The sequence below is a fragment of the Geospiza fortis genome, unplaced genomic scaffold (genome assembly GCF_000277835.1).
Source record: "Geospiza fortis unplaced genomic scaffold, GeoFor_1.0 scaffold219, whole genome shotgun sequence".
In the NCBI taxonomy this organism is placed as follows: domain Eukaryota; kingdom Metazoa; phylum Chordata; class Aves; order Passeriformes; family Thraupidae; genus Geospiza; species Geospiza fortis.
In genome coordinates, this window is record NW_005054376.1 from 2,121,895 (window position 1) to 2,147,258 (window position 25,364).

Here is a 25,364-nt window from a genome sequence, read left to right on the forward strand (position 1 = left end):
CCATGGAGAGGGGCAGCCTGATGCTCTTCTGTGGGGGTTGAATTTGATATTTTCAGAACAGTAAAGTAGTAAAGGCTCAACAGTGTTTAAATTGTCTTAAATTCCTTTGAAAAATCCCTGTCCTGAGCCTTAGTTTGATTACTGAAAACTGCTTTGTATCTGTTGCATTCAATATTATGCAATGTAAAAGTAGGATGTCCAAGACTTAATACTCTTGCTCTCCAACACATCTTGATTTTCACTCCTTTCTTTATCCTACCACAGTGCAGAATGCAGAAATACAATCTGGTAAAAGATAGCACATTGCACCTTTCTGATACACAGCTACACCTGTGCTCCATACAAATTTAGCTCTCAGTAGGAAGAAAGCTAGCTGTCTTCACTAGTGACATTTTTACTGAGATGCCAAACTATGTATCATTTGTACACAGCCTATGCTTCAACTTCCTGGGAAAAACCCCCGAATTCTCATCAAAGAATGGATTCTATTGAAGCGTGTTTTGATGCAAAATTTACCAAGTCTAAGATGGTCGATTCAAGCAGCCTTTACCTATGTGCCTGGAGATCCAAAAGCTTCAGGCAATAAGAGGTCTCAGACTTGGCAAGCATGCAAGCATGATAGCTCAATCTCAGGCTGTTTTAATCCCAGGAAATATGAAGTCTGCAAGCCAAGCTTGTACAGCCAGGCATGAGCTATTTATTAAGAATAAGGAGTCCAGGGAAATCAGGTGTGACTCAAAGTAAGGATTAGCTACCTTTAAACCAGTTCTTATCTACAAAGTTACACAGAATTTGTTTTCTTTTATATATTTCCTAATAGCAAGAATACAGTCTTCATTTGAAGAGGCCAAGCACTCACTCAGTTTTTTGTCTATAAGCTGCACTGCACAGCATAGTGTAAACTAGGTATGCAGCACTACCAGCTGTCAGCTTGAACGGCTTATTAAGGGTGACTTTTAGTGTATTTCTCACTAAAAAGATTTTCCAGTATCAAAATTCGGATAGTACATAAAATAAATAATCCTAACTTAAGGCTAAATCAACAAAAGATTAAAGGCATGTTAAAGCCTAAAGAGCTTAAGTTCTGCTTGTTGCTGCCTGAAGCCTATACAAACTCTTCTTTATGCATTAAAGCCTTCCAGGGGCCTCAAATTGCCTTTGAGAACATAGAATAGTTTGGTTTAGAAGAGACCTTTAAAGGTCACTTGGTCTAACCCTCTGCAACGAGCAGGAACACCTTCAATTAGATCAGGTGGCTCAGAGGCCTGTCCAACATAACCCTGAATGTTTCCAGGGACATCCACCACCTCTCTGGGCAACTGGTTTGCCACTCTCATTGTAAACAATTTCTTCCTCATACCCAACCTAAATCTACCCTCTTTTAGTTTAAAACCAGTACCCCAGCACAACAGCCCCCAATAAACAGTTTGTGCATGTTTCTTGCAGACCCTGTTATGTAGTGGACTTTTGCACAGATCTGCTCCCATGAATGCCTGTTACTACAGAGCTGTATTTAAGTGGAGTTTAAATTCAGGTTCTGAACAAGTGAGAAGGCATCTACCACAGCTGTCCATGTTCATGCAGGATGCTGACAAGAAGGCAGCAAGCAGCGTAGCAGCACTTCCAGCGTACCTGCGGATCAGGTGCTGCACTAGAGCAGCAGAGAGCTTTGTAAGCTCTAATGTAGAAAATAAAAGGCAACTTTGAACTCCTTCTATATTGACAGTATCAATTTCATCTACAAGTGTCTTGCATTTGCCCAGTCACATACTCTTGTTTTGCACTGAGCAGCAGTTACCAAATTAAGGTGTCTCCCCACGGGATTGTGCTCTGGAGGTACGCCCTGTGCAGTCAGAACCACACTATCAGGTGTTTTCAGCATGGCTTTGCCAGCTCCAGCAGTTACTGTAGCCAACTCAGATACTCGTTTTAAGCATATTTATTAACAATTTGTAAACAGGAGAAAAAGTGGAAGATAGACAAAGACAGCATGGTTAAAGATCACAGAGTGACTGAGGTTGAAGGTCCATTTGCCCCTGCTTAAAGCAAAGCCACCCACAGCCAGCTGCCCAGGACCATACCCAGTTAGTTTTTGAATATATCCAGTGATGGGGACTTATCAACCTCTCTGGGCAATCCATGCCAGTGCTCAATCACCTTCACAGTAAGAAAGTATTTCCACTATTCAGAGGAACCCCCCTGTTTTTCAGTGTGTGCCCACTACCTCAGTGTTGTCACTCCTGGCTCCCCCATCTTTGTGTCCTCCCTTCAGAGTTTGTACACACTGATGGAAATCCCCCCAGCCTTCTCTTCTCCAGGATGAAAAATCCCAGCTCTCTCAGACTTTCCTCAGAGGCGAGATGTCGAGTCTATCATCTTCTTGTCACTTCATTGGACTCTCTCCTGTAGCCCCATTTCCCTCTTGTGCTGGTGAGCCCAGAACTGGACACAGCACTACAGATGCAATGAAAATTACAAAGTAAAACTTTACACTTAAAACATAATAATAATAAAAAAAAAGGAAGCATAAAACTGAGAAATCTAACAAAGAAAACATCTAAAAAGTAGAGACAAGCAATACATTACTAAGACATCTCAAAAAACTAGCATAACAACACAATCCAGGTGTAGAGAAGTGTTAAGTCAGCATTGTATGCTATTTGTGCACGAATATTCTTTATTGCAATAGTCTTTGCTTCTCTACAAGAGAATGGCAAAGTGATACAGACCCCACAATGCATCATTATGCTTAATTCCTCATGTGATGACAATTCCTCATAGTTTTTTCCGATGGCAGCAGCTTTTGACTAGTAGTAGGGTGAACCAGTCACCTTAAAGTGAAGGATATTATGCTTCTCCTAAAACTGCTACTGTGTCCAGCTTGCTTCCCCAGAGGTGCTCACAGAAAACAACAAATCAACAAAAAATGACAATGCAAAAAACTTCAAATAAAATGCAGAAAGAGCTATTTTATGGCTGCCTTATTTTCCCTTAAAATTGTACTTGTACAGAACAAGGAACACAAACAATTTAACATCTCTAATGCTGGGGGTAAAAGAAAACTGACCTTATGTTGGTACCATTTCATTTAAAGTACAGATGGGCTCTGCTGGACTTGGGGCACATTGGACTTAGGGTATTAGAATCTATCCCTTGCTCATCAGACTTACCAAGGCAACTTTGGGCAAGATACCATTTATGCTACATCTCTGAAATGGAGATAGGGATTTGCTGCCTCACAGGCAAGGCTGAAATTAATCTCTAAAAGTTGAAATATCACGAGTTTTATATTAAATATTAAAATTAATATAAAGACTTTCGAACAGGTAAAATGTAAAAGAAAACCCCTTCCACTAAAAAATTCTGAGCTATTAACTAAACCATATAAAAAATCCCTCCAGAAAAAAAGTATTAATCCATTTAATTACTTCCTTAACTTGTGAAGTTTACTTATTATTTCCTGCCCTCCAGAGTATACATGCAATTTTATACTTCTTTTCAGAACAGTAAACAACTCAAAAAGTTTCCATGATTGAACAAGCAGCAGTCAAACATGAGAGAGGGGCTTGTTTGTGCCTGGGAGCATGGGAGGCAGAAATAAAAGAAACAATTAAGACATACCAGGTTAGTGAGGAAGGCACTTATTAAAGGAAAAAAAAAAGAGCACTTGAAATAATTTATTTCCTCTTCCTCTAGTTCTCACAGGCAGGCAAGGGAGAAGAGAGATCTTCTTGGAAGATGGAATGAGGTCAAGGAGTTAACTCATATGTGCACTCATCAAGACCTTTCCAAAAATAATGAGAAGTATGAAAGATTTTTTCATGGAGAATAAAGGATTTAAAATAATCACCCAGATGGTTATAAATTATATCAAACAGAAAATCTGGAATGTGACCAACCTGCAACAGTGTGATGTAAGCCCTTAAATGCAGGAATACAAACCTGAAACAATCCACAGTGCATAAACAGAGCATGTTGAAAAAGGATTTCACATCCAAAAGCAAGAAAGACAAGTAAGGAAGTAAGGAAGACAAGTAGGAATGATATAAAGCTCAAGCTTTAGCTTAAAAATTTGGTAAGTTCACAGGAGTGGTAAAACAAGATGAAGACAAACGGTTTAATGCAAGATCAGGAAACACTGTGGGTTTGGAGGGCAGGGCATTAGTTCTTCCACACTTGTATTCCCACGCAGGTACCTGTGTAATCAGCAGTTCTGCTGACACTGAAGGACTGAAATACTGCAGAAATCCACTGCACAGTCAATTACTTCATTACTGAAGTGTACCAGAAAAATGCAAAAATGTAATATGAAAGGCAACTGCAAATGCATGCTGATTTAGAAAAACAGAGCTCCCTCAGCTATCCAAAGGAGGCAGAAGCAGGTATCACAGAAGTAGATTCCTGACATCAGAGGAGATGCTGGTCAGACTTAAATTATACTGAGAATTTCAATGTTATAACTAATTCCTACATCATAGATTTTTTTTACAGAGAGGAAAAAGTTGTGTAGCACAAGAATAGAAAGCAAATAATTCACATTATATTTAGATAACAAATTTTCTGGTGAGAGAATTGATTGGCCTATTCCTATAGTTTCATCATGCCTACTGCAGAGCCCAGGAAACAATAAGTATAAAATGCAAGTTAGTATGACCAGCCTTCAACACTGGGAAGGGTTAAGCAATACCCCAATATAAGTGCTCTTACACAAAAAATAAATAATTTACAGGTACTTTGTGGACAAGCCCTTATTCATATTTCATAGACAACACAAAACCAACACACATATACAGTACAGAAAACTCAACCCCAAAATTTTGTAGTAAGAACACTTACAGGTTTGTAAGGTTTTCTAGCTTGCATGCACTATGAAGCTTACTAAGAAACCCCCACCAACAGTAATTCACTGAAATGAAGGTTTTCTTAAAGAAGGCATCAAACTGCACAGACCATGATGTGTGGCAAATTATAAACTACTCTCACTTGTGTGTGCATTTTCTTTAACACACATATTGTTGATTGGCAAGTACTAGACTCACACCTATGAAAATAAAGGGCTAACTCTTAAATCTATGCTATTAACAGTAAACCTACAATATCCATTTGTATATAAAAATAATTTTGAAGTACACCAGTAAAACAAAACATACGCTTCTACAGTTAAGAAAACGATAAAAAAATAAATCAAAACTTCCCCTAACAATAGCTCATTAACTCAGTCCTGTATACAATAGAAAATAAATTAAAAGGTGAATTATTGTGATTACTATTCTCTCCAAAGAGAGACAATAGAGACAAAACTGGATTATATTAGCTGTCCAGAAAAATACATACTACATTTGAATTCTAGTCAGAAACTTAGTGATTGACTTCTCATCTATTTAAATAAAACAGATGCCAAATGAATTATATTTACTATGACTTTCTGCATATATTGTAGCTTTCACATAATTTGTTTTTCTAAAGGTTAATAAAGTTTAGCAACAGGCAGAGTTTACGGCTAGCAGAATGAGGACTGTAAAATTATCTTAACCTCACTGGAAAGACCAACTTCACTTAGTGAAAAGAATGCAAGGGAATGTAAGAGTTGATAAATATTACAGGGAAAGAAGTGCATCAATCCCCATGACTTGGTCAAATGCACTCTTACACCAAATTTGAAATTGGAATGCTTTATTATACCTTACCATAAAACTTTGGCTGCAACATGAAAATGGACAGCCATGGCAGGCCATCCGAATCCTTCAAGGTGTATCTGTTCACCAAATTCTCACTTCTCTACCCCATTCAGGACACAATCAATCATGTAGCAGCTGGGAATTAAAACCCCAAACTGTTCCACGCAATAAATTCTCCTGATTTGGCAACAGTGGGTTTGCATGTGTTGAGAGGCTTTGCTGACACCCCAGACAAGCATCAGAGCTGGGAACAGTGCAGTTATGTCAGCACAGCTCTTCTCTTGTTCATCCCATCCTGCTCAGCTGGCTGCTACTCCATGTTCTATTCCATAACATATTTAACACGGCAGATGCAAGCTACCAAATAAATAAGAAAAATTTAAGGCACACTTTGTGTCTGTTCTTTGATTACAAGCTCCTTTGAACAGCAATTCTTCCTAAGTGTCTGAAAAACATTTTGTATATCTCAAATATTTTCATCAACTAGTATTTTGGACAGAAGGCCATCCTGTGAGATTTTTTAATTCTTTGTATGTTCTTTCTGACTATATATTTCTAATATCTAATTAATTTTTGTCTAAGTTGAAAGAATGCACACCAAGATGCATCTAAGGGACACAATAACAAAAAAAGCATGACCATGTAAGAACAAGGATTTGTAAGGTGATTAGTATTTTTAAAGTGCTGTTGTTAAATATATAAAATGAAAGAGATGGCAAGCGATTCAAAAGCAAGTTGACTATAAAAGAAAGAGTGAAAAATGGACTTAGTCTTCCTAAATTCATGATGAAAAAGACAGACTGGTAGCACATTGTCTCCTCCTGTCACTGAAGAAAGAAAACTGTAATCTGTACCCTAATCCTCTTAACTTCATCAGAAGACCACACAGACTGACATAATACATACTCCAATCACATTAGCTAATGCTGTTATTATTTACCCCAATACTGAAATTGAAGAATTTTGATTTGATGATATAAATTTAAGAACTTCCATATCTCTTTATACCACTATCATAGAGAGGGCCACAGGCCACTAAAAATGATGTATTTGACTACAGATTAAACAAATAACAGTTTCTTACATCAACATTTCCATCTCACCCCATTCAGCCCTAAAAGCCCATTTCCCCCTAGCAAAAGCATGAGTGTTGACTGCACAAACTCAATCTCAGTTTTGTGACTTGCAAGCAATACTAAAAAAGAGTAACACTAGGATTTCAATAAAAATTTCAATTATTACAATAAATATCAAGTTCTGTGATGATCTAAACAATAACTTAAACAAACCCCAACATTTTTATTTAAAATGTAAAAGAGTGACAACATACTGTATTCTAAACCTTCCACCTTTACATTCACAATTTGGTCAACCAGTTGGTGATTAGTACAGTATTACATTTAAATTATCTCACCTAGACAATTAACAAAGAACCACTAATTTCAGATCAGCCACATGGCCAATATTATTAAAATGCCCAAACCAGTCTTCTACTGCGTCCCACTTGAGTGCAGCTTCTCAGCAGTTTGCCAGGAGCTGCTGTCCTTCATTGTTGATAAAACCATCTGGCAATGGCCTACATCACCGTTTGTGATGAATTCAAGTGCTCTGAAGAAAGTGCTCATGAAAGTGTGCACTTATAGCAATCTGCAAGCAGACAATATGCCTTCAGCTCCTTTGGTTTTAGTAACATTCCCTTTGGAAAGTGAATCAGTTGAAGACTGTTCTAATAAAATAGTAAGTCAAAGTCTAGACAAGGCATGAACCACTGTCTATACAGTTTGTGACAACGTCCTTGATTTTCTTTCTTCCACACTTTTTTTCCAAAGACCAAGCAGTGAAGGCAGTTTGATTTTGTCCTTATTCTTACTGTAAACATTAAGAAATATACCAAGGACAACCAGTAAGCCTGACCACACGTACCTAAAGGGGAGGCAGAGGAGAGGAAAAAGAGTTACCATTAGCACTTTATCTGTAGCAATTACATACCAATATTTGTGGATTAAACAAACTTCACATTAAGAAGAGAACAGTTGAAGAAAAATCCCCCAAAAATCAGTGGACTCTGAGATAGAATTTCCCTGAATCTTTATTATTACTATCCTTCCATCCTGCTTTATTCTTGTCCTGGCTGGAGAGCTTATTGAAATTAATTTATAAGTTAAATAATAACTAAACAGTATCTGTTCTTTCTCACATGAATAAAATAATCCTGAGGGGTTTTAGTATGTTCTTCCTTCCTATGCTTATGACAGCTAAACTGGTCCAAAACATTTTCTCACTCAATGCCTTACATCCATACCTCCCAATGTAGGCACATTTTTGTTTCAGCTCTTCATTCTTTTAAGCCTCCATGTTTTTAGCTGGGGTAAATTCCATTTGGGATTTGCATGCAAGCTTTTTTCTTAAAGCAATTTGTATATAGAAATAAAATAGAATTCTATGTTGTTTCAAACCTGAAGCAATTAAAATCAAAGTAGCAACTTAGCTGCATTTTTCAGTGTAAGCTCTTTCTTAAAATTGAAAAAAAGGGAATAAACCCAAGCTCAAACATTTGGCAATTTAATATACCAAGATAATACAGTTACTTAAAAGGGCTAGCTAAGAATTTAAATCTGAGCTTATAAAAGCAGGAATAATACCATAATGGAGAAATTCCCTTCCTTTACACAAATTTTCCAACACAGAGAAAGTACCCTAACAATTTATTACGCATCATAAGCACTAGATATTATGTAAGGTTTTTCTTAATTTTATTTGTTGTCTTCTAGATCTTTAGAAAAATGTAAACTCTTTTTTCTAGCATGATTAGCATCAACAAGCCAGTCAATATTTACAATAGATTTCCAACATTTGTAGAAGATACAAAAAAGACAAGCATTAAACCCTGGATATGATTAGTGTCATTATATTTCCACAATGAAGAACATAATTTTTTATAAAATACTTCGGAAAAACTATAAATACTTACTGTAACGTGAATGGCTTTGCAAAGAACAAAAAAGAAAGCACAATGGACATTGCTTTTCTTCCTGTTGTTACTACAGAGGAAAACAAGTATTAACCTCTTTAAGAATTCAGTTACAACAAAAGAACATAACAAAGGTTTAGCAGGTAACCTCATAAAATAATTGTCTCACTGAAATGATGATCACACCCTTGGTGCAAACATAGACTGCAGATGCACCAGTGCAGCGCAAAACAGCACTGGAAGCATGTGATTTTTGGAAACAAGTACGCTGTGTCAGTAGTGCCATCTCAAGTCACACAACTCACAGCAAGGAAATTTCCAGAACAAGACTTGCTATTTAATAACTTCATGCTAATCAATCCACAGTCTCTGAGAGCAACACGCAAACAACTGATGACACAAACTCATCTGTTAAAGCTTGGATGTAGACCAAAGACCAAAGGTCAAATATCTTCCTATTTCCACCTGATGTTCTTACAACTCCGTGGCGTTTTGGGCTCTATTTTTGAGTGGAATGGGATTATCCTCTCACCATTCTTTTGAAGTTACAATTTTGCTTAGAAGCCTAAGAGACCAAGGATGTCTGACTTCAGTGACTGCATTAGGAAATTTCCCTCAAAACCACTAAGAGACATTCTTCTACACCTGATCCGTTCACTAAAAAGAATCAAGTAGTAAGAAGAGTGGAGAACACAATCCTGTTTCCAAAATAGAGATAAACTCTTTGGTTGCTCTGAAATTAACTATAGCTCCAGCAATTTTTTGAACAACTTCAATGCTATCTGCAATGAACAAGGATAAAGCATTACTGGCGAACTGTGTACCAGGAAACCTATGTAGTTTATCACTGAAACAAAATCAATAAATGAGTGAAAGTTGTAGAAAATGTTTAAAAACAAAGTAAGAATGCACATAAGTTTACCTATGGAGACTAAGGGGCTGAGAAGGTGTTATTCTATATGATGACACAGGGCTCTCACTTGAGAAAGACCCTAGTACAGGGTGCAGTAGGTCTGCACCTAAAGAGTATTATTTTTTTATTATCAGAAAATATTTTGTTTACCATGAAGTTCCTTTAACTATACCATACTGGAAATTCCCATTTGTGTAACTACATCCAAATTAGTCTTACTGCAACACCCTGGCAAAAGGAACCAATGACTACTGATGTATTTCCACAGTGCTTTGGCTAGAAAAGCAAGTTTCATTCTTCCCAACTCTACCACACAAAAAAATATTCACTTAAGAGTATTTTATAGTAGAAGAAACAGCCTTCACTACTGCTTCATCTGCCCCAACTTCAACTTTTTAGTAATAATTTTCTTTTTACAATTTAAGAAATTTATGCACATCAAATAAAATAATTTTCTATTACATGAAAAATTAAAGAAGAATGAAAAAGAAAATTGAGTTTTAATTAGAAAACAGTTTACAAATTAATAATTTAAAAAATGGTTAAATTACTTCAGTTTTTCTAATTACAATTATTTCTGTTCTTTCAAATCAGTTATTAATTAAAATATTTATGTAACCATTTCCTTCTAAATTAAGTGCCTTTTCTTCTTTTTCCCAATTAAGTCTGATAATTTCTCATTCTGCTAATAGAAATACAATTTTCATTAAACTCTTTCACCCCACTCCCCTCAAGAAGGGGGAGGGTGGATGGGGGAGCTGGGAGGGACAGTAATGAATGTGGTGTTCTTCCAAGGAACAATAAACATTTTCATATTGCTACAGGCAAGACAGAAAGGGCTCAAGTGGTAGAATTGTCAAGGTCAGGCATAAGAAAACTGGGGAAAGGTTTACAATTTACAGCATTTTTAAACTTTTTTTTAGTACAGTCAGACTTTTTTTTTTAAGAGGTATTTTAATACATGAAACAACCCTCTCCTCTGGGTCAATTTCCAGTCAGGAGAGCTACTGAACTTGGTTAAAAGCACATACGAAACAGATATGCTACATAGGAAATAACTGATAGGAAATCAGAGCATGCAACCCTCAGGTCAGAGAACAATGATGTATTTTCCCTTCCACTGCTGTGAATGAAGTAGAGCATCACCTGACAGAAACCAGGGTGTCTTTCAGGAGAAGAAGAAAGGCAAGCAGCTACATGACATCTTGCTACACCTTCCCCGCACCAGGCCCTTGTGACTAATGTTTGTGGTTTCACGTGCTTAGAAACAATGTCACTGCCTACTATGCCCTTCTACAACATCCTTACCTTTCCTTTTACATTTTAATTGATACACGTCTTTTCCTTTCTGTATTTTCCTATGAAGACAGGCTGAGAGACTTAGGATTGTTCAACCTGGAGAAGTGAAGGCTCTGGGGAGACCCTATAGCACCTCACAGTACCTAAAGGGGGCCTGCATGAGAGCTGGAAGGGGACTCTTTACAAGGGCATGTAGTGACAGCACAAGAGGGAATGGTTTAAACTGAAATAGGGCTGCTTTAGAACAGATATTAGGAAGAAACTCTTTATTGGCAGAGTGCTGAAACACAGATTATCCAGAGAAGCTGTGTCTGCCTTTTCCCTGGAAGTGTTCAAGGCCAAGTTGAATGGGGCTTTTGAGCAAATTGGTCTAGTGGAAAGTGTCCCTGTGCATAGCAGGGGAGTTGGAACTAGACGGTCTTTGAAGTTCCTTCCAACCCAAATAATTCCGTGATTCAATTTCAACTCCTTCACTTAGAACAGTGTTTGCTTCTGCACTAAAACATGGCATGGACTATATGCACAAGTTTACTTAACAGGCTCTTAATGGTTGAAACTGTGGCACAAAAAGAATCAGGAAGATCTCAAACACATTCTACCATGTGAAGATCCATGCTACACAAATCAGTCAGCACAAAGAACAGAAAAAAAGCCAGATAAGAACTATTCTCAAAAGCTCTGTCTTAAATAATAGAATAGGATTACTTTGTTTTTATACAAAGGCAGTAAAAATATCATTTGTTCATACCTGTTACAGCGAGAAGGGCACCAAAGATTTTAATCAAAGCTAGAACAAAGGATATGCCAAAATACCCAGTCAGGGAGAAAAGGAATGCATAACCATAAGTCTGAACTGGATGCTGCAACAATAAAAAAGCCGGTTAGGAAAATGTAAAACAAACCCTGAGGTATTGCAAAATGACATAAAACTACAGACTTTAATCAACTGCTTGAGCAATAATAAGCTGTTCAACAATGCATTCATGCAAAAATCCTTATTTAATTTTAGTTAAATAATGGAAAAATAATAATGAAATTATAAGCTCATAAGTCTGGTCCTGTGATTTTGTTGCTCTTTAAAACATTACCCTATCTAACACATCAAAGACTGGAAAAACTTGCTTACTGCATGAATTATACAAGTCAACCTGTTTACATGATGAAAATAGAACTTTAGAGAGAGAAGTGGTAAGATTTTCTGAATCATACAGAGCAAGGTTTTCCAATGATGTTCTTCATAGAAAAAGGGAGATCTTTACACCTACCTTTGAGCAAAATGTTACAGCAGGGCTTAATCCACTAGTGCATGTTAATCCAAATAAAATATACACAAAACCTATTGAATAGGAATACAAAACCTAGAATAGGTAAGAGAAAATAATTACTAGGTGATACTATACAAAAGGACAAAATTAAATGCTTTCAGATGCTTGCCCCTATTAATATGCTCAGCAACTCAGAGCTGAATTTGAAGGGTTTGATGATATGTTTACTAGCATTTATGTAATAGTTGATGTACAGTGAAAAGTCAACATTAAGTGTTAGACACATTCTTCCCACCCACAACAACATAAAAACTTTGGAAAGTTAGTCAGTTAATAATATCCTGAGGTCAATGTCAACTGTGGTAAATCCTTCAGGTTCAGGATTTCACAGCCTAAATAAAACTTCCCACAACTATGTAATTTAATAGTCTGAAGAACACGTTACACATATTTCATTTTCTGCTACTTATCCAGCACAGTAAACACCTGCATTACATTAAATGTGCAAAGGGTAGCAGAGAATCACCAGAAGTGCCACATAAAGTTTCATCTGTGTCACTTCAGTTCACATGCATGGCACACATGCACAGTTATAACAAGCAGGATTTTCAAATATTACCTGTTTTGGCCTAGTTGAGTGCTCAGAACACTCAGGAAACAGGTAAGCTCTTTATTTTGTCTGCACCCTTATTCAATCCATAGGTGCACTGAGCAACAAAACAATCTTCATCTATCCTTTCCCACACTGAGCCAACAAAAATAGAAACTGGAACTGTCCATCCATCCATCCATCCATCCATCCATCCATCCATCCATCCATCCATCCATCCATCCATCCTCCCATGCAGCAGGGGACATTCAGCTGTCTGGGTAACATTTAGTAATCTTTTCTTGTCAACAGAACTATTCTACACAATATTGGCTAGAACATGCTGATCTACTATGCTTTCAAAACTCAGTGTCTTGTTATATCTCAGTTATTGAGAAAAAACTATTAAAAATTGTTAGCAATTCCATGAGACAACAGACCACTTATCACTGCTCTATAATAAAGAAGGATGCATACATGTTTAAAGACCAGACCTGCTTTCAAACACTTAAAAACCAATGATCTAATCCTCAGAGTTTTTACTTGACACTGTTTGTATGCACAGAAGTCAGTCCCTAGTTCTTCACTAGCCTCTGCGTCCAGCTTGTCTCCCTAAGTACCCAAAGACTTCACTTTTCACAGCCAGGAATAAGCACCACATTGCTATTTCCTTGTTAGGCAGGCCAATATATGTCACTTCCATAAAATTACACGTAAGGCAAAAATCAGGTAAAACTTTCCAGAACAGCAGTTACTATTTCAGCCACAAAACATCTTTTCTCTTTCCACAATTTCTTAAATCCAGGGCAATTTCCAAATTTGACAGAGTAAGAGAGACCCTGTGGATGACAGGTTCCTTTATGGTTCAATTTTATTTCCAGATCACTGTCCATTAAACATGATCTCCAATTCAGATTCAATTTTTACCCATAGTCTCAAGTATAGAAAATTATTTCCAAAATTCTGCTTGTACTTCTGCACTGAATTCTCTGAACTAAATCCTCAAGTGGAATGTCTAAACCGTGAACAAAACCTTTATATCCTAAACCATTACACTCATTCTCTACAAGTAGCATGAGTATACAGTATGAAGACCAACATTGTCAGACTAATGCAGAATAAAAAGCAAAGTCCTGGAGGCAGCAGAAGTTTTGTAGGTAAGGCAGCAACAACTGTCAAATGCAAAGTGGTCAAGAAAAAAGCTACAGATGGCACTTTGGTTTTGGATTTTGGAAATGACAGCTAAAGAAGGCTGCACCAGGTCACACAGCCAAATCTCTTCCCCCAGCAGACCTCAACAGTGAACACTAAGAAAAAGCAGAAGAAAAAAAACCAAGAACACAGTGGCACTTATATATTCTTCCACTTTCCAGAAACTTGTAGCTCAAACTTCTCAACCCATCTTAAATCACTTCTAGCCTTAAATGAAGATGCCTTCTAACTTTTTCTCCATTTCTGAAGCTATTCTCATGAGAAATTAGATTTTTCTAGTTAAATATCAAATACATGTCAAATATAGAAAATAAATTTCAGTAACTTTTTACCTGTGGCATATTCATATCATGCCTTTTATAGTAAAAGACTGACTTATATTTACTCAACTTCAGAGAAAAACATGCCAAATTCAAACAAGTCTTGTCTTAAAAGAAAAATAACCTCAGACCATATGAATAGATAATCCACATTCCAAGTAAGTATATTAAAAAAAGGAGCAAGACATTATCAAAATTGTATTTCACTGAATCAGGAACAAAAATATTCACCCCGTTTTACAGATTTCAAAAGAATTTAAAAAACCTGCCTCCCAGATGCTAGCACACTCTAGAATATAAAGTATAGCAAGTTAAGTAAAGCAACACGTTCCATGTAACACATGCCCAACTACACCAGAAGAACAGTGTGTATTTTTCAGAGATTAAGTGCATGATCATTCAAAAAACACTACAATGATCTCAGGCCTGTAGGGTAGACAAAGGAATTGTTGATAGAAATGAGTGTTTCTGTAGCTATATTGTATTTGTATTTGAAGCTGCACACAGAAAGCAGCACCCTTGAAAGGTTAAAAATGAAACAGAGAGATCAGCAGAACTCCTCAGACAAACACAAAACCCCAAGTACACCAAGAGCTTTTCCTTCCATAAGCAAGAGAAAAGCACATAAAGTCCCATGCTTTGTCAATGGAGGCCTTGCCTATGATAAAATTGTTAAAAAGTTCTTTTAAAATTGCAAATGTGGTATTTACCATTTCTGAATTAGAACCATTGTGCAACTTCATAGCTTTTTCCTGTACATTTCCTATAACCGCATCTGCGCAGAGGGCAAGGGATATTAGGATCACACCTATTAAAACAAACAAACAAACAAAAAAAACCAAACAAACAACACTCTTCAGAATATTCATTGCAGAATGGTGGCAAAAAGGAATAGAGAAGGAATAGAGAAATAATAACCAGACCTTCCTTATAAAAGTCAGCAAAAATATTTCATGACATCAGCACAAAGGAAGTTTCCACCTCCACTCTCCCTCCACCAATTAACCCCTGAGCACTGTGTGCCTCTAAGCTGGATGGGAACATCTGGACATTGCCATAAAGAAGCCAGCTGTAGCTTTTGTAGTAACAAGAGTGACAAAGTATCAGCTGCAGTTAGTTAGTGAAGATAAATAACCAGAGAAAATACTCTTTTTGAGTAGTTAATTCCCCATTATTTTTTTTCCTGACAAAGGCAAATAGAAATGTTAGATATAATGGTAAAACAAATGCAAGAGGATTGAAAAGCAGAGATCTTTAATTACTAAAACATTAATTTAAAAGAAAAACTACTGTTCAGGTACAAACTCTATGGTCTTAGGTTACCATTTATGCTGACAAGGAAGTCACTATATAGTCACTACTGTAATCAGCTTTCCAATAACAAAAAACCTGATAACTCTAGGCACGTCAGTCACAGTTCATTTCCCAACCTACAAACTTTCATGACTGTTGTATTTAATGATGAACACAGGTTGGAATAACACTTTTCCTAAGTATACAACATTACAGAAGATACAAATCATCAAAATGCAAATCAAAACCCACTCTAGTCTTGGTTCCTTAAAAGACCATGTCAGGGAAGAAGCTAGAAGACTAGAAACAAGCAGTGTTTTATTTTCTTAATCCTATATTCTTACAGTCAGAGGTGGAAGATTTTAACATTTTTAAGGCCCATGAAGTTTAAGGTGGTATTTTCTTGGTAAGAACTTTAAACCAGTGTTTTTAGTTATGGAACCATTTCCTTTCCAAGGCTAGACTTTCCAGGTCTCTTCATCATTCAAGATTATCAGGCACTGGAAAAGTTATATCTCAATGGAAAAGACAGGATAACATGAATAATATTGGTAATGCTAAAAATACAGGTATCTCATCTGCATGGATTCAGCTCTGGTCCAAAGATATAATAACAGCTCCAGCTCAGCAATTCCACTCTGTAAACTGATGGATGCATGTCTCCATGGGCATTCTCCATCATGATTCATGTTCCAGCTGTGCTTAATGGCCCAGGCACACCACTGGACAAATGCATGGTTCAGCACTGGACTGAGATGAAACGGTTACCCGGAACCTGAAGCACCAGTGCACATGGAGAGAAATGTGGGGACAAGAAAAAAGTTAATCTTATGCCCATTACACATTTTGGAGTGTGAGGAGAATTGTTCCAGTCATTGTGGCAGTGCTGAGCAGAAGCAGCAGCAGCAAAGCCATGGATGAGACCAGCAGTATTTCATTAGATGTAAAGCATGAGTAAAAACAATTGGAAAAACTGGACCCAAATTAGTTCTGAAAGAAATCTGCATAGAAACAGTTCCACACAAATCACTGGAATGAACTCAGGAATTCAGTTACCCTTTGTCATTTGATAAAGAAATTCAACTAAGTTTTTCATTCCAAACAACTTAAAATCCTTGCTTTGCTTCTGATTTAGGTAGTATTAAAAGGTTAAAATGAGAGAACTCCACCTAAAAACTACAGCAAATCTGACTGCGATCATCCGTTAACAAAAAGTAAATGGTTCTAAAATGGAAAAATACTTAAAAATTTAACTAGAAAAGACAACTTATCTTTTTAAGTTTTAAAATGTTCCAAACAGATTTTATCATATTTATTTTAATATATATGTACTGGGATAAGTCTTTCTTGAGAATATATGAGACATTTCAACTAAGAGGGTGCAGTTCCTGGAAATTTTAGGAACCTAGGAATTTACACTTTGAATAAAAGTCTCTTCTGCCACAGACAGAGTTCTGCTAGAGCAAAGCTACAATGAAACTTGCATTTTCAGTAGGATACCTGAAGGCACTCCAACAAGAACTCAAAACTTCAATGGAATGCTTATTGTAGGAAAAACCAAGCATTTTTTTAAACTCCAAATTGTGTCTTTACCTGTCAAGTTGAAGTTTGGTGCAACTGTGCTGTCAGCTAAAGTAAACCATATTAATCCAAGGCTCATACATAGGGCAGCAGACACATCTACAATATTGTAACGTTTTCCTACAAAACACAAACATCAAGAACGGACTGTTAGCACTCAGAATTTCATGTTTATCCTGTTTAACAGACTAGAAGATTACAGAAACATTGTTTCAATGTCATTCTTCTACTTAAACAGAAGACTCAATGCTCTGGTTTTTCAGAACCAGACTTAGTTTCTTCTACAACAGAAATTCCTACCACAGGGAAGATACCTGATTCTTGTGATCAACTTTGGTTTGAGTTCACAGTTACAGCACTGACACAAAGCACATCCTCCCTGACAAAGCATTCCCTTAGCAACTTCAGGACAGCTTAGATGTTTCTTAATACTATTCCCTCATACAAGACATTCTGGCTGCCTTTACTGATCAGAAAGAAGTCAATTCCAAACACTGACAGACAACTTTGGTACTCTGAGAACTCTACACTGTCTTATAGTGTGGTAGAGACAGGTTGTGGAGGAAAGTGGAAAAAGAAAGTAAGGGCATGAAAAAGCAGGAGTTAGTTTATCTTGTTTAAAATAACGTATTCTTTGCTCAGAAGCTGAACTTTGAAACATAAGCTTCCAAGGGGTGTTTGTTGAACTGAATTTTTGTAACAATAATATTAAAAAGAAATAGCTTCTGAGACTACAACACTACTACAACACAATAAAAAGTTTCATAAAGCTTTAGGGAAATACTAGTCACTTTGCATTAAAATGATAAAATTACTCCTAATAAAAGGTAAAATACTGTGTAGGCATGTACATATGTAAAGCTGGAAACTCCTCTGAAAATTCAGCTGTTTTTCAACCAGAAGGCCAGAATTACCTGCAGAAACAGAAACGCAGCATTCTCGATTTGGTCCATTATACTTGTCCATGTGGAGTGTTACTGACTAAATTTTTGTGTATTGAACACAAACTTTTATAATATGCTTAACCCTTCTAAATCCAGAAATACTGAAGTATATTTATTCACATAACTACAAGCTCTTTCTGTTTTTCTCCATATTCCATTTCCTCTTATTGGAATATGCACTATGACTTTAGGACTAGCCAAAGACATGCAAAATCAGGTGTATTTCTGATTAAACATTTAATCAAAATTCAGGAATTAATCTTTTCCAACAAGAGTAGAGATTTTCTTCACAACTCATGGTTGGATTCTTTTTTCCATTTCAAGTTTTCCATTTCAATATTAAAATTGTATAGTTTATGAAGTGATTTAGTTTAGAAAACAAACTTACACTTAAAATTAAGAAAGCTTGTGTAAAAATGAAGTTTGCAAGGGACCTGTAGTATGTTTTTCCCCATATTTTTGTTGATCTAAATATATTTGTACATTTTCCCATAAGATGCTTCAGAAATTCTCATTTTTCCTCCCATAAGAAAAATTCTACCAGCAGAATTTTAAAACGTACAGGATTCCATCTGTGACTGCCTCCCAAAGAAATTTTTAAAAAAATCATCTAATAGCAAGACTAACACTTACCTTGTATAAAAACCCCACCTATCATAACTGGAATCAGTTTACAGCACTTGAAGATGACTTGAGTAGGGTAATTCAGATATCCTAAAGAGGTATTTGACAAACCCATAGTTCCCACTGTCAAAAATGCTATTATCATGTAGGTTTTGCCAGGAATTCTACAAAACATAAACATACAAATCTTGGCATTACAGACTCATCTAGAGGAGATTTAGCTTGGAAAATCTTTCATCGAGTAAAGAAATCAACATCTTTCTCACTGAATTTCACTTCACAGAAACTTAAAAATGCACAAAAATGTCTGATTTCATATTTCATTTCTTTCAATTACTGCAAATAAAAAGCATAAATACAAGACAATAAAAACTTCACGGCTCATGAAGTATTCAAGCAGTAATTCTTTAATCTCCTACTGAGAAGGTATGTTATTTACACAAGAATCAAGACAAAGGTTTCAAAGGAAACGTGGAAGATTGGTATAGCGAGATAACCTGGATCTTAGTTCTGTCATAGGTCACTGTGACAACTTCTTTGGTGAAGTTTTCATGTGAACCTGGACATTTTTAAAATTAAGAAAGTTGAAAGAAGTACCATTTTTTAATGAAACTCAATGAAACTAAGAGAGCAGTGATTCAGATACCATGAACAGAGGGGCTTGTTGAACATTTTCAATGTTTTGTTCACAATCTGATGAAATTATCACCTGACAACAGATGATCCAACAGTAGCTTTTGTGCTCACTTTGTGCTTTTTTTACAGTTACTGCTGTGCATATGTTCAGCAATTTTTCATGCATACTCAGAACCACACTAAGAACATAAGGAGCTGTCTTGCTGCAATCCTGTCTTATCTGTAACTCATTATGTGATGTACATATACTCTAAGGCATGCAAGAAAAATTAAAAATTTAAGAAATATAGATTTCTGCATGTCTACAAGAAGATGCCTGGGTTATAGAAAATAAAATGTAAAATATATTTCAGATCTACATTTTCAACACAACTTACTTGAAGGGAAATGCTCTGTAAGCATTTCCAACTGGTAATAAAACCCCATAAATACAAGTAACCCAAAAGGTAACTGTGCAATATTATCTGATGCATTGCAGGAAGTCAGGTAACTTGAAATACAATCTGTCAGTGTTTAAAGTAAAAGGAATAATTTATCAAAGTTATGTTGTTTCACTAAAAAAGAATTTTATAATCTAAAACCAGTATATGCAAAATCATCCAAGGCTGACTGCAGGTAAGGAAAACTAGTTATGTTCAACTAGAATATGAGGCAACTTTAAAATTCATGTACACCATGACAGCCTGTATTCAAGTTTCCAGAGTGTCTCAATAAACACTTTGCAGAGACTATAGATGGGTAGGAGGCTGCAGAATGGCTACATTGAGTCAGAAAATATCCCATTTCCAGTGGGATTCAGAAATCAAAAATTTCCTTGGTCCACTGCAGTGAAAACACAGAACAGTTTTGTGGAGAGTGGTATGAGCCCTGTCTTAAATGAAAACCACAACACTTCAGAACATCCTTTGAATCAAACCCACTCAGCTACACAGTAAGCAGAGAGCAGACCTTTGACATTCTCCAAGATGCACAGCATGTAAGAGAATCTCTTGGTGAGGAAGTGCCAATATTTGAGGAAAACATATTCACTGACAGATGGCTTTAAGTGCTGTGAAGTGCATTGGCTCTATTCTAGATGTGATAATCCCAAGCAACACATACGTGACTCATTCTCTATCAGCCAATATGTTCTCTAAGTGGGACAGTGACAGCAGAGTCAACTGAATTACTTACAGGTCCGAAATCCAAGTGGGTGATTCTAAAATATTCTCTACCATCATCCAGCAAATTCACTTCCTTTTATCTACAGAACTGCTAGCAATGCCTCACAGTACTCACATTCAAAAAACAGAAGGTAAATTTATGGTAAGTATCAAATACTTCTAATTTCATGGACAGTGTAAAATGCTTGGAAAAACACATACCTTCTTCTTTTGTCCTGAATCAACTGCAATTCTATTAGTCCAAAAATGGAATAAAATCCAAATTGCACTAAAGTGAGGTACCAACCAAAAGGTTTAAAACCTTCCACTGAAAATATCAATTCCTATAAAAACAAAAACCCACCACAGTCACGTACACACACCAAAATATTAAATGGACAAAAAAGAATTAACAGACCTTTTCCCTTGATGTACATGCAAATCTAGCCTTTGCAGTTGCTGGTTATTAACTAGATTTATCTGCCATGTGTAACTTGTGAAAATATAGAAAAAGAAAAGACCATTTACGTTCTTCAAAATGAAAGAAGAAAATTTACTGTTGTTGTAAATACATTAAAATTAATGGATCAATTCATTCGGGGAATACATCTGATGTATTACCAATTATCTCATATTACAGATGGCTTCCTGCCTGCCTTTTTCCTGCTCTTCCGTTCATTTACTTCAGTAGACCATTTTTAATTCAGATTTTATAAATATCTCCAGATAAATTGAATACAAATTTTCTCTAACGAACATGCTTACTGATAATTTTCAGCTCTTAGGAATGCACACCTAATATTTTAAGTGCCAACATTAAATAGCACTTGTGAGCTCATAAAAATTTGTACGCTGTAGGAATATTTCCAACCAGAGCAACTTGTTGTGGAAAAATACATACACATCATAAAGACTTATGTAGGTGCATCAGCTATAGAAACAAAAGGCTACCTAATATCTGCCTTTTTGAGATTCTGCTTTTAATTAACGATCATGTTCTCCTAACTCTTTTGAAGTAACTTTATGTTCACAAACTTCTCAGCTGCTTTCGAAAATGCATTAGAAATATCATTTTTAATTATCAAGTTTTTTAATCACTGCTTTATTGAGAATACTCAATGAATTTAAAAATAATTTTAAAAAGGGAACAGAAATGTAGCTGCTCAAGATAAGAGAGAAAAGATTAGCAGAATGGTGAATGTTTAACTAAAATGGCAGAAACATTATCCTTCTGCTTAAAAAATTACTATAGTACATGTTTCAGCTCTGTCCTGAGAGCAGAGAGAAAAATAAGATGACTGTAACTGTACAGTACTCATGGAACTTAGGGAAACCTAAAGGTTTCAGCATCAATGAAGACTGTGGTGTATCTTGCATACAGAAGTAAAAGATCAATTTATGTAAGTCCAAGTGATCTAAACTTTACAGGCACATGAACCATAATGGCAACTTAGATTACATATTACTTGCTGCTCTTGAATACTGAAAGGCTGACTTCGTAATAAATATCTAGTTTAAACATCTATACATATTAAAATACATACTATATTATTATACTATTAAAAAAGACAAGGGGTAGGAGGAATTGGCTAAGACAGAAGTTCATAATATTTACCTGTAAATATCCATAGATTAGATAAAACATAAAAACTCCAGAAACACAGATAAAAAATTGAGTAGGTTTGCTAAATTTGCTGAGATTCATGCCAAGAACTACAACATCATCTACTGATTTGATATGGGGAGACATAGCTTGAGATTTGGAAGGTACACTGATGGAAATGTATTTTCTTGATGAAGTGAATTTCAGATCCATGGTTCCTGGCTCGCTGCATTCGGGGCTATTGTTGTCTTCTGCCTGCTTTTCTCCTTCTGAGTGTTTTCTGTCTGAAAGCTGAAAGAAACGCTGAAGTCAGATGGGACACAACATACAGCCTTCCAACAACAACAGTAAATGAATGTGACATTTACAGGGGAAATATATAAAGGTTTCAGAGTTTTGTGGAATTGTTTTTACTCACAGATTTTACTTATCTTTTCTGATGTCCAAAGTAAACACTTCATGAAAGCAGTTTTGCTTCACTCCTACACTCGACATAGCAAACAAACCAATCAATCAACCCCAAAACATCAGCAACAGAAAATCAGCTTGGGTTTCTCAACATCTCTAACTGGTCCTCTCATGTAGTCACAGGAGTGACTGCTCGGGAGAGAAGTGATCTCCATGACAGCAGTGAAAGAACTGGTATTGAAGCACTGTGGTTCTGCCTACCTTCCTTCATCTCCTCAGCAAAACACACCAGACTAGCTCACAACATGGGAAGCCTTGCTAAAAACTACAGATTTGAGCCTATGACCAGTTACAAGCATGGAAGCTGAAGAAGTTATCCCCTCATCCTCACGTTTATTCACTATTTCTTGCACCGTTCTTCAGAAAAGACCATGGAGATTGAAACAAACAGATTGAGATGCCAGTCTCAAAAATCAGACTATTTATCTGAAGAGGTCTATGATATGGCAATCTCTTTAATATTTATCACATGCAGCTATTTCGACACGTAATAGAAAACAAAACTGGATGACTGAAGCCTACAGAAGGAATGTAGCAGCTTAGTAGACTGAGATGCAAATAATTCTGTTCTCCAGTTCAGCAGATAGTAAATATTTGATGGGTTTTTTACACACTGGTCAGCCCATTGTCCCAAGATTTTTAAGTGTAGGTCAGCATCAAGTTCCATGAGCAGGCAGTAATTACACTCTGTTTGTCCCAACTGTTTAGTGATTTGTTTTTCCCAGCTCAAGAATAATTCTCCTCATCACACACACATAAAAAAATGCTTTCCCCATTGTTTTCAAATTTAAAATGTCCCAGTACATTAACACTAGATCATGCAAACACTGTAGTCTGCAAGAACACTGGTAAATAGATTATACAATACTAGAAATTTTAAGGTTAGCTGAAAAATTAAGTATTAGTATGAAGCTTGCAAGGTGCTTATGTTTTCTTTTTCATATGAGCTACCATCAGGTTGGAACACGACTCCTGCTAGAGTTCTGAAAGAACATCTTGGGGAGTATAACAGATATTTAGGGACCATAATAATTATTTGTGCTTAAATTCATAGCTCTTCACCTCAAGATCAGAAGTGAGAGGTAGAAAGTTTACCCCTGCAGACTTTTAGCTAATCCCAACATGAAGTGACCATAAAACAAAAGAAAAAAAAGTTTTAGACTAATTTTAGTAAAACCAGGAAAGCACTAATGTCAGACAATGAGGTATGAGTTCTGATCACCCTCAGAGAAAGACTGAAAGAACAATGGCAAACAAGGGTTATCAGGATGGAGGAGCAGGTTGTCCATCTTAGGAACTGAAAAAAGATGAAAGCATAACTTGTCTAGCCTAACAAAACTCCAAGGAAAAGGAAATAGACCTGCTTTCCATACAAGTATGGAGTACCCTAAAGAGAAAAATCAGTTTTAATTTTAAGGACAGAAGAATGAGAACAAGTGGGTATGAAGTGATCATGAACAAATTTATGCTTCTCAGACTATCTGGTTAGCTCAGGAACTGGCTGGACATTGATTTAGGAGCGATCATTTTTACATCACCAGCTTTGGTTTGCTTCTCTTTTCCCATATTTTTCTCCACTTCTTAAAAAATATTTACCTCAACCCATAATTTTTTTTCTACTCTTCCTTTCCTCTCACCCCATCCCTCTGGGGGTAGTGAGGAAAGTCAGCAAGTGGCTGTGTAATGCTGAGCTGCCTCCCAGCACTAAACCACACAATTAACATAACCTTCGATTTTCAACTATTTCTATTAAAAATATTTCCTCAGGAACACCATCAGATTTTACAGTCTCTCCACTTAATTTTTTGCAGATTACTGAGTCTGTCATGAAAGTGGTAAACGGTGGAAAGTGGAAACTGATCACTCCAGACACACCCACAACCATCCATATAAAACTATGATACATGGTAATTGTTTTTCTCTACATCCTTCAAAGAAAATTATTTAACAGCTGAAGAGACTGTAAATGTATGTATGCATTTGAAACAGTCTCCATCAAGTAATTTCATTAGCAATAGTGACAGAACTCTTCTGAAATTCACAATGACTTCTCAAACTGCTATTTTTCTAAGCATGAAAACTGTTATTCTACTCCTCTCATCAAAATTCCTCAAGCACCTAATTCACGTCTTGAACAAGCACACATACGGCAAAAAACTGCTTTATGAAGAGTTAAGAGCTGTCCTGATTTGTGTAAAATACCAATTTCCCTCCCTTGTGTAAAAGTGTAAACAACAGATTCTTTCGATCAAAGACTTCCTGCTTCTTCCCCTTCAAAAAAAAAAGTCCCTTGCAGATCAGTACTTTAACCTAGCACAGAAAATAGTGACTATTACACGAGGGAGAAACAAATGAACAAGTGAGTAGAAAAGCAAAATTTTCTTTGCCTCCAAAAAGTTAACGACTTGTACTAAGCATGGCAAAAACATCATGAAGGAGCTCGAGCCTTGGCTGGCCAAGGTTTTTTAACACTGAAGAACATCTGTTAAACCCATCATCTTGGCAGAAACCAGCGTCTTAGGCCGCTCAGAAAAACTCGCCTGAGACACACAAGGCGAGCTCCACGTTGGCTTTGGCAACGACCCTCCGGAGACCAAGCCAGAAATGCCTGGTGGCAGGACAGCCGCTGGCATCGCAGCAGGGATGCCCCAAGTGACAGGGAAGCCAAATTCCATCTGCGGGAAACCTGAGCAGACACTTTGCTTGACGCTACCTGCGTCCTGCTCCGGAGGCAGAGCAGGGAAGGGAACAGGGTCCAGCAGGAGCCCTGAGCCTTCCTTCCTGCCTGCTCTCCTCAGCCAGGTGAGCCCTTCCCGAGCGCCTGGC

General features: G+C 36.6%; 1 protein-coding gene across 1 annotated transcript; it reads right to left on the reverse strand.

Moving 5' to 3' along the window:
* Positions 1-1,924: 1,924 nt before the first annotated feature.
* SLC35B3 (solute carrier family 35 member B3) lies at positions 1,925-22,360 on the reverse strand. The gene is made up of 9 exons (XM_005424916.3): positions 22,083-22,360; positions 20,690-20,811; positions 18,699-18,853; positions 17,134-17,241; positions 14,958-15,055; positions 12,127-12,219; positions 11,610-11,721; positions 8,650-8,719; positions 1,925-7,601 (listed from the first exon to the last, which is right to left on the reverse strand). Exons 1-9 carry the CDS (start codon positions 22,281-22,283, stop codon positions 7,451-7,453), a joined length of 1,110 nt encoding a protein of 369 aa, XP_005424973.1. The 5' UTR covers positions 22,284-22,360; the 3' UTR covers positions 1,925-7,450.
* Between the last annotated feature and the right edge of the window lie 3,004 nt (positions 22,361-25,364).